This window comes from Corticium candelabrum, chromosome 3, assembly GCF_963422355.1.
Source record: "Corticium candelabrum chromosome 3, ooCorCand1.1, whole genome shotgun sequence".
NCBI lineage: Eukaryota > Metazoa > Porifera > Homoscleromorpha > Homosclerophorida > Plakinidae > Corticium > Corticium candelabrum.
Genome location: NC_085087.1, coordinates 6,084,595 through 6,095,835, shown reverse-complemented (window position 1 = coordinate 6,095,835; position 11,241 = coordinate 6,084,595). Strand labels below are relative to the sequence as shown.

Below are 11,241 nucleotides of genomic sequence, written 5' to 3'. Positions count from 1 at the left end.
GTTGGGAGTAGGCTTCAGTGTAAGATATCTAATAGAAACGTTTAGTAAATGACAGCAACATGCAAGATAGAGGAGAACCTGTACGCCAAAAGACCGTTTGTGGTATTGCTATAACTACGGTTTTCCATAAGAATTGATGACGGTATGCATTGCCTACATAGACACAGTTCCAAAAAGAAGACAAATTGGTTAGAAATTAGAATATTTTAGAAGTACGTGATTATTGACGTGCGTGCTAAGCGCGTGTTGAGAAAGACAGCGGTGCTCATCGTTAACTCTTTCATTGACTGCAGAAGAAGTTTTAGTAGTAGCTTTCACGATCCATCGACCGAATGGGCACTGCGCTGGCGCTGTCAGTCAAGCCGGCGAGTAGCTTCGTTATCTTTTCCTGTCGCAGTGATAACTTTCGTCGCTTTGCCTTTGACAAAATAGCAGACAGAGAGCGCTTATTGGGAGGCATTTTGACAGTGTACAGGTGGGTTTGCTGTAACGACAACTTTTTTCGCACTTTAGCCAAACAGTAGAGCGTTTGTGACATCACAATAGGTGACGCAACAATGAGTAGGCATAGGATGACATCAAGAAGTACAGATGAATGCCAGCAATGCCTACGTATAGGACACAGACTACCGAAAATGTCACCAGTTGCTATTCCAAAGTGAGAAAAGGCCGCATGCTAAAGGAGAAGCGAGGAAGTGCAGCGGTTTGCGAGCGCATAGGGAACAAACTTTTTGTGACGTCACGATTTAAAAAAAATGCCAACACAAAGCAAAGTACAGGGTACTGGCCACCGCGAAGAGCACTAGTTGCCTTACGAAAGTAGAGAAGGTCATGTGCTAAAGGAGGAGCAGAAAGGAATAGCAGTTTGCGAGCAATTACAAAACAAAAATTCGAAATGGCTGCGCCCATGGGCCTACTTTCCTTCATATACATACATACATACATACATATATATATATATATATAAATATATAAATATATAAATATAATACATCTCGACCTCAATTGATATGGCAAGAGAGAGGCTCGCTTCGCTCACTAATAAGATTAATATCAATAAATTTACTATTAGTACAGTTTCTCATACATCACATGATCTACAGTAACACGTACACCTGCACAGTCCAAATAAAATTTACAACACATGTAAACACTCACCATATTTTTGTGTTTAACATTTGCTTTTTCTGTTAATAGAATATCAATGATTTCATCATAACCTCGCCATGCAGCGTCCATTAGAGCAGTGTTACCCTGTAATGACAATAATTGTGTTTTATTGTTTGTCTCTACTGTAATATCCGTCCTATCACAAACCTCATCACATCATTTAAATCTCATTCTCTTCATTCATTCATTCATTCACTATCAACACTTACCTGTTTATCAGTTCTGTTGATATCTGCTCCTCTTGACAACAAAAGCTCAACTAATGACTTGGAGCCATTCCTACAAGCTATTATCAGTGCAATCCATCCCTACATTAGAGTGAATTGTTATGAACAACAATAAAACGAGTCACTCGATCAATAACATACATATTCATTACACGCATCTACTTCAGCTCCTTGCTTCAATAGACGTTCAACCTCATCACATGACTCGCTCAACACAGCCTGAAATAGTCTATCATTCAATCTTTTGATGTCTCTCTTACTCATTCTAACATAACAGTAACACATCAATAACAATAAATCCTTCCAATTTCATTCGCTAACGACAATTCACTCACATAGATAGTTAGATAAATAGATCTAGCTAGACAAGTAGCCCTATCAGCCTAAGTACGGTTGGTCTTCATAGGGGACCTAATCTCGTCAACACAATTTTACCTTGGAAGCTCATGCGCACACTGCGCTAGATTGTACTACAGTACTTCACAACGATAAAACGTAGCCGTTCAATTTAGAATTCACAATCATGTGACTTCACATACTCACATGACTTACTCACTATCACGTGTCTACTCTAGCGCACGTGCCCGTGCCACTGCTAGTGCTAGCGTGGTAAACAGAAAGTTCAAAGACTGAAAGTCTGTACGTAAACGTACCGTAACATCCATTTATAGTACTCCTGTTCGTGTACACGTATGTTGCGAACAAATGGTTGTGAGGAGAATTGCGTTGTCGTAGCTATAGACAGAGAAATTCTAGGAGCAGAGCTGGATAAAGGACTTTTTGAAAGAGGGGGTTCACCATTAGGAGTTATTTATAGCATTACTAATTTTCTCTTTTCTAATGAAATTATATGAAATTATTGAACCACGCCTATTGGAAAAGAGGGGTTGCAACCCCCTGAACCCCAACTCTGGATCCGGCCCTGTTGAGGATCGCAACTTAGCTGTCCATCATAGTTGATACGATACGACATTTTGTCCCCTCAAAAATTCTCTAATGGTAGATGTCTTTACTTTCGCACCTTGTTGAGTGTCACCGGAAAAATGGTACACATGGACGTCACTGTATGTACATGCCATGATGATGATGACAAGCAGCGGCCTACAGAGCTCAGACCATTTACTGAAATGTGATCGCCGTTTTGAAGATGTCTAAAATGAAACTTAAGATACTATATTATAACTAATGATTATAACAGTAGTTTGTTAATATCATAGACCAATATATGTCTGATTCAAATGCACGCATGCACAGACAAACAAACGAACGAACAAACAGACAGTTAGTTTATTCATCGTCACTCGAGGGCGCATCTGCATCTGCATGGCCCCTGCCAATACAGTCTACAATGACTGCAGCTCAAGAAACCACCAGATGTACTGTTCCTATAATAGCCGACAATCTTCCCTGTCTTTCTTGTTCCTCTTGCACCAGATAGCAAGAGCAACACAAGGAATTCGAGAGATTTGTGGCAAAAGAGACTGACGTGAATTTTTGCTGCTGCATGCATGTTGTAAACTTACACACAAACGTCATAGCTTGGTATAGCAATTAATTAAACCGCGAGAAGGCTTAGCATGGAGACAGACAGAAAGAGAGAGATAGAAAGACAGACAGAAAGACAGACAGACAGAGAGACAGACAGAAAGACAGATAGACAGACAGACAGACAGACAGACAGACAGACAGACAGACAGAGTATGCATACGCACGCGCACACACACATGCAAACGCACGCACGCACGCACGCACACACACACACACACACACACACGCACACACACACACACACACACACACACACACACACACACACACACACACAGCGTACAATCGGTACTGTACCCATGCTGCACCATATTAGCAATATAGCAGGTATCACATTGCCTTGTCATGCTCCAACTATTTGGAAGAACCTGTTTGTGCTCTTTGGGTCCCTCGACCAACGCCCCTGAACCAATTAATTGCCCGCCATGCCGTAACAGCAATTAACTAAGAAGTGACGTATCAAAAGTTTTCTTCGTGCTAGCCGTCACTCCGCAGGAGTCCCGGCTCTTTAGACTCCGTGCAACGACCGACAGAACAAGAGACCGCCTTCTCTAGATACCTATTGTAGAATGCGGCGAATCTATTAGCTAAAGCTGTCTGTGTGTCTGTGTGTCTGTTCGCGTTTGGCGGTCACGTCTTTTGTCCGTTCGCAACGAAATCGGCCCGCACACTCAGCATGCACAGAGGAAGGTTTACGTAAAAAAAAAATAATGGAGCGGGTCCCCTCTCGAGGGGTCGACCCCGGCCTAAAATTTCCCGATGACGCAAACGCTACACATTCCAGTTCATTCGAACACACGCCTACACCAGTCCTGTGTAGACTGTATGCATCGTCGTCCTTCGCAAAGCTTCGAACAATCGAATATCTCTTGCCGATGAAACTTACTCTTCTAGCGCTTTCGTTTCTCTCCAAATTCTGATTAAGATTGCACGTGACGTGTCCACAGACCTATCTTTACACTACAGTACCTTGCCCGTACGAAGGACGGGCCATGTATAGTAGTCGTCCTCTAGTAGCGCTGTTAATAAATATAACAGAAACACTCTGCAGCCGCTGGACATGACACGAGCAGGTCTAGTATAATGTAGACAGCGACACACCACCGACTAGCTTGTAGCTACCGTCGACGAATACGATACCGGAAAAACAGAATGGTAAAACTGCATGCAACTAACTCTAGTCATGCAGCTTACTTAGTAGCATCTTTAAAATCAATCTCTGTCCGCGACGCTCCAGCTGACATGTCGTGCGACGACTAGCGAATCGACTGGGCGTGTGTCGTCTTCAGACTTGCAGCTATTTCTATGCGATTAATTGCGCACTGACACGTGAGCTCTGATCTCACCAATTGCGCAACAAGTGCTTTACTGTACAACAGGACGCTTAGCTAATTAAAATCGAGTTTCATCTTTCATGAATACGATCCCGAACACCAATGACTATGATGTATAGTAGGCAAGTCTAGAGAGAAAAATCACGCTTCAAAACAGAAATGTCAAAAATGCGATCAACGTTTGGTTTGTTACAAACTTTGACAATCTATGTACTGTTTAAATATGCCTTGTTATTTTAATCCAGTCTTAGATTTGTTCTAGCAGAGAGTCTGCGCGACTATTGCTAATTTGCTAAAATAGTGACGTAACGAGAAGTTACTCAACAGAGTCTAAAGCTAAAAATTTTAGTGGCGTAGCCAGTATTGTACACCATACTATTGAGAAGTGGTCTAAGCTAGCAAACCATAACTACCGACATACACGAGTAGACTATACACACATCTTCACACTACACCCACCATGCAGTGTTGCATTAATTGCAGTGCTCGAAATAAGAAAAAAGTTGGCCGGACATAAAGTCCGACCAAAGTAGCTTTTGACCAGACTTCCGTCAAATTTGATCGGTCGTTCACAAATGTGCAATATCATAATATAACATATAGTATAATATATAATAATTAAATTATTATTTATGCATAATATACTCATAATGTATCCATACAGATAAAGAGCTGTTGTCACTGCTCTGTGGACTTCACGATGCAGTATCATGCACATGTACACTACCTGTACCTATTCGAGCTCTAGCAACCAGATTAGTATGTGCCATTTGGGGCATAAAGCCCACTGTCTTACTGGGATAGCAATTTTGTTTCAGGTAACTTGAATTAATATTAATTAATCTGGCTTACAAATTTTTAGAAAACATACATTATCAAATTGTGTGATTGTGTGTGCGTGTGTGGGTGCTCTCTTTTGTTACTATGGCACCTTGTGCCACCCTTCGTATGTCAGTTTGTGCTTCTACAACCAGGTTGAATTTTATGTCTATCAACTTGTGTTGTTAGCTGTAATACGGATTTCTGCAGTTAAACGGCATTACCTGACTTCAACATCAAATATAACAACTAAACCGCTACTGTCCGGTCGTTTTAATTGGTGATTTTAATATAGTGAGACTTTGTTTTGAATACATACAGGAAGGATTCAACACAAGAAGCACTCACTCCTACTTCATCTCAACTCATGCTGCAGCTCGTTTGGGATTTCTTGTTAGCTAACAATGAGAACGATTGCTAGACACCAGATTCTTTTCTTGGCTTTGAAACAGAGTGCAGCCGAAACAGTGCTGGAAATTAACTACAATGATGGACACGCAAATACTAAAATAATTGCTTATACCGTTGTGGACGGCCGGCCAAATGCACTCATTGCTTGCGCTGGTGTTAATTAGCGTGCAAATCAACGCCATGACGTATTTGCATGCTCACTTTCAAGAGGTACATACCGAATGTAGGCAACCCCACGCTATTGACGTTAATTAATTAGCATCCATGCGCACTCTACAGCTAGTCTAGCCCTTACCGCTTCTTGAGTATGAAGTAGATGTTCCGTGTTGCCCAGGCTAGCAGCCGAGGGTCTAGCACTGTATTGTTTCTTCACCCAATCGTATCTATTTTGCAAGATGGGCCAAGCCCTAAAATTTGGAGGGACCTGGCCCTCGTGGGCCGAAACTACGTCTCTGCCAGCGGTCGCTCAGATGGTCTGGATAAACAACCATATTTGGCGTTGTATTTTTGTTATTCTAGACTGGGTAAGAAGCGACGAACGTCTGTGGTAAGATTGTGTCGTTAATTGCCGTATCTTTGCTAATTAAGAAGGAGCAGCGCCCGCGTTCTATGCATGAGAACTACGTCGACTTCCGTCGCTTCTAATACTATAAATGACGAATTCTAAACCGTCAGCCGTCAGTTCTACCGTTCAAGTTTGCTGAGACTCTATCATCGGTTTCTCTCCCACGACGTACTGCACGGTACCATGCAGAGATTCAGACTCGTTGTGCTCTTGTTGTTGACAGTGACCGTTAGAGCAATGTCAGGCAAAGAAGAAACGGTAATTACACACAAACACACGCACACACATAAACAAACAAACAAACACACACACACACACAGACACAGACACAACACAGACACACACACAACACACACACAGACACACACACACAGACACACACACACACACACACACACACACACACACACACACACACACACACAGACACGTACACGAACGCACACCCACACACACACAGACACGTACACGAACGCACACACACACACACACACACACACACACACACACACACACACACACACACACACACACACACACACACACACACACACACACACACACAAACACACACACACACACACACACACACACACACACACACACACACACACAAACACACACACACACACACACACACACACACACACACACACACACACACGCACACACACACACGCAGACGCAGACACAGACACAGACACAGACACAGACACAGACACAGACACACACACACACACACACACACACACACACACACACACACACACACACACACACACACACACAGACAGACACACACACACACACACACACACACACACACACACACACACACACGCACACGCACACGCACACACACACACAGACACAGACACAGACACAGACAACAGACACAGACACAGACACAGACACAGACACAGACACAGACACAGACACAGACACAGACACAGACACAGACACACACACAGACACACACACAGACACACACACACACACACACACACACACACACACACACACACACACACACACGCACACACACACGTCAACAATTTCTTTGTCTCTCGTAGGAAAGCAAAGGCTGCCAAAACAGTTGCTGTTCAGGCAGAAACACATTGTACACATATGTAACCAAATACAATAAAGTAATAAACGTGTACTGTTACAATAGCCGTCGCAGGCATTCAAGGTCTTCCTGGAGCTGCTGGAGCTGCTGGCGTTCCTGGCGCTCCTGGCGTTCACGGTGCTCCTGGCGGTCACGGCGCTCCGGGAGCTCCTGGCCCTCCTGGTAGTCGTGGTGATTGTGGAGATCCTGGTCCAGAAGGACAAAGAGGAGAAAAAGATATTTGCGTGATTGAATAATTAAAACAGAAACCGGGTACACTATAAATTTTTTAACAAATAAATTTAACCATGTTATATATAAAACTTATTTGGTATTTACCGAATTTAGGTGATAAAGGGGCAACTGGAAAAGTTGGTCCAAAAGGTGTCACAGGCGAGACCGGAGTTAGGGGTCCGACCGGACTCAGGGGGGCACCAGGCGTACTCCGTTTAAACGCGTGCTCTAATGACAGAAAGGGTAAGCACATCAGAGTGCATTACAAATAAGCAATTACCTATATTCAATAAATGTGTTAATCAGGTGTGATGAGATATAATCAGCAAGTAGATAAGGTAGAGCATTGTGATGGCAAAAGCTGGGTGACACTCTTGTTAATAGCACCTGGCAGCTCGTATCTGTTGCCTGCATTATCGTGTAAGGAAATAGCACTCTACCACAAGTCTTCTGCCAAAAATGGAAAGTATTGGATTAAAAGAGCCTACGAAGATCAACCTTATCAGGTTAAAACTATCGAGCTATTTCAATAGAACATGAATTTCTATCATTACAACGAGATTTTGTCTACAACAGGTATTCTGTGATGCTAATGAAGGTTGGACTCTAATCATGAAAATAGATGGAAATCAACAAACCTTTACCTATGGAAGCGATCTGTGGTCAAACAAGGAAACATTCCAACCAACTAATTTAGATTTAGATAACAAAGAAGCTAAACTGGCTTCGTATTGGACAGTACCATTTACTGAACTTCGTTTGGGAATGAAAGTAAATGGAACGATCAGATGGATCACCCACAGCTACAGCGCATCATCTCTCTACAGTATTATTGCTGATGGAAAGTACAGAAGTACGAGTATTGGTGAGAATAAGTGGAGAACTTTACTGCCAACGTCATCTCTGCAGCAACACTGCAATAAGGTAAGCATTATTAATTAATTACCGTCAGCTAAGCATCACATCAAAAACATATCATGCAAACACATACAATTAATTAATCCACACAACACAACAGCAGTAATTCAGTTTAGCCAAACGTTTTGCTCCATTGCCTGCATGCTACATAAGTGTAGTAATAATTCAGGTAAAACAAAGTAGTAATTAACCCTAACCCTATAATCCTAAATAGCTGTTTCGCTAAAGCTTTAATGTGTCACGTGTATGATTAATGTTTTGTTTAATGCAACACTTTCTTACTTTGGCAAATTTGTGCCACGCCCTCGTATGTCAGCTTGTGCTTCTACAACCGGGTTTCTACGCCTATCAATTTTGTGTAGTTAGTTATAAGAAGGCTTTCTGTAGTACCTGACATCAACACCAACTAAATATCAAAACTAAGGAGGCACCGTCCGTTTTGGTTGTCAAATATTATCAATGCTCTGAGACTTCTGTTTTTGAATACAGGAAGGATTCAACGTACAAGCCTCTTCCTCAGGTTATGCTAAAGCTCGTTTGGGATTTATTGCTGACGAGAACAATAATTGTTATACATCAGATTCTTTTCTTGGCTTTGGAACACAGTACAAGACGAGGAGCATCAGAAACAGTGCTGGAAACTACAATTATAGATACGCAAATACTAGAGCAATTGCTTATATCATGGCACGATAAGACTAAATGCATGATAGCATTTAATGGTTTTCTCCAAGTATGATATCCACCAAATTGTTTTAGTAAGTCAACTAGTCTACACTATATGCTTGATTATATTACAACATGAACCAACCGATCTTGACAGTGTATATTTAAATATTCATTTAAATACACCTACATCATGTCATGTCTACAAGATCAAAAAACTATGTACATATGTGGGTATAGCAACCCTAATACAAACCAACACGTAAGACCAAATTTGCAAGATCTTAATTGTTACCCCTAGAGGTACTTCACTATTCTAAGAATCACTTATTATTGCCAATTAGCACCATTCAATGGAGACACTAGACAAACACTACAGCAGTCATGCAGGTAGGCAAGCTTAATTAAACAGCTGATCGTTACTCACAGACAAGCAGAGCATCAATCAAACAAGCAGACAACTTATAGACAGACAAACAGACGAAAAAAGTAACGAAAACAACAAAAAACAAACAAACAGACGACCAGGTAGGCAGATGAAATGACAGATAAACACCAATGCATATGAAATGACAAGGTATACAATATCTTAGTAAATTTTAGAGATCTGTGTATGTGACACTTTCTTGTTAAAGTGTGGGATAACGACTAACAGACAATGTAAAAGAGAATGACGTTAGACAAGAGCAATGATCTGACAGCCACAACACAACAAAGAACTCTAGCCAAATTAATTACTTAGCTAAGCTTATGGATGCGCTTCAGCACCTAATTAATTAATTAATGTCATGAATCCGGCCTTCGCAATACTACAACTCTACATCACAGGTCCTATCATGTGAGTTATTTCTGCATCACGTTTTCAATGTTCAAAACAAACGAGCAAAAGAATACCAATTCCTCTCGATATTACATAAAGAACGCGTTTTCTAACATACCTTCAGTCTATTAACCTCATGCAGTCATTGTACAGCGCCAGAGTTTACATATTTTCAGTCGAACAACGTTAGCGCTAGATATAAACTCCCGGATAAGGTACCAATTGTAGGGAATGTTTGAGTATTAAAGTAGAATCGTTGATTGAACAGTTTAGTTAGAATAGCTACCGCTTTGAGATTGCCATATCATTATTCACACACGATGGTACCGCTGAAAAACGTTTCTCTAGAGGTCAATACCGTACAGTTTACGTCACGCTATTGTTTTGTGCGAGACTCCAAGGCTAGCTGAGCGTTGCTGCATGACATCCTGGTTTTTCATCAGCCAGTTAACGTCAGCAGAGACGGTAAGTGTATTAGTACTAAATTATTGAGTGTTACTCGATCGTACGTGCTTCAGCAGAGTAAATCTCATTTCACCATCAATATCAACCATGAAAGTTTAATACTGTATTTACTCTTAATTGTATGTCAACGTTAATGTTAACGTTGAACATTATCTAGTTTGAATTAACGTTGAACGTTATCTATATAACATATCAACGTTAATATGCATACAAGTCTTTCTCAATTTTGACCATATCGTGAGCTCAAGCCACGTTATTACCTGAGACGTGTAGGGGTACAGTACCGCTTCGGTCGGCCGAATGCGCTCATTGTTATTGCTAGCGTGCAACTCAATGCTTTGATGTATTTGCTTGCACATGCACTTTCAAGAGGTAACGAATGTAGGCAATCCCACGGTTTTGATGTTAATTAATTACCTAGCAGCGCACTCTAGTCTAGTCGCATGTGTCGTTTCTTGCGTGTAAAGTAGCTGTTCCGTGTTGCCTAGGTTAGCCAGCAGCCGAGGGTTTAGCACTTTAGTGATTCTTCACCCAATCAGTCTCTACTGTAGTAGTAGCAAGCAGGCTATGGGGAGATCATGATGGGTCACGCCCTAAAATTTTGGAGGAGTCTGTAGTCCTTCTGGGCCCCTCCGTAACTACGCAGCTGCCGGTGGTCGCTCAGATGGTCCGGAAAAAACGACCATAATTAATGTTGTATTTGTTATTCTAGACTGCGGTCTCTACGTAAAAGCGACAAACGTGTGTGGTATGACCGTGTCGTTAATAGCCGTGCCTTTGTTAATTAGTATCGACAAGGAAGAGAGTTACGTAATAGCCACGTCGACTTTTGTCGCTTCCAAACTATAACATAAAGACGAAAGCTAAACCATCAGCAGTCAGTTCTACCGTTCAAGTTTGCTGAGACGTACTCTAGCTATCATCGGTTTCTCTCCCACGACGTACTGTACGGTACC

At 41.7% G+C, this 11,241-nt stretch overlaps 2 protein-coding genes across 2 annotated transcripts in view; one reads left to right on the top strand and one right to left on the bottom strand.

Annotated features, from left to right (window-relative positions):
• Positions 1–4,191, bottom strand: part of LOC134177378 (uncharacterized) — a 6,085-nt gene extending 1,894 nt beyond the window's left edge. The window contains exon 1 of the mRNA XM_062644151.1: positions 4,140–4,191. Coding sequence (XP_062500135.1) covers positions 4,140–4,189 — 50 coding nt within the window. The 5' untranslated portion in view covers positions 4,190–4,191. The remainder of the gene's footprint in view (positions 1–4,139) is intronic.
• A 1,012-nt stretch (positions 4,192–5,203) lies between these two features.
• Positions 5,204–9,149, top strand: LOC134177686 (collagen alpha-1(XI) chain-like). The gene is made up of 9 exons (XM_062644464.1): positions 5,204–5,225; positions 5,288–5,378; positions 5,420–5,491; positions 6,029–6,033; positions 7,249–7,392; positions 7,531–7,659; positions 7,723–7,922; positions 7,993–8,340; positions 8,824–9,149. Exons 1-9 carry the CDS (start codon positions 5,204–5,206, stop codon positions 9,028–9,030), a joined length of 1,218 nt encoding a protein of 405 aa, XP_062500448.1. The 3' UTR covers positions 9,031–9,149.
• The last annotated feature ends 2,092 nt before the right edge of the window (positions 9,150–11,241 follow it).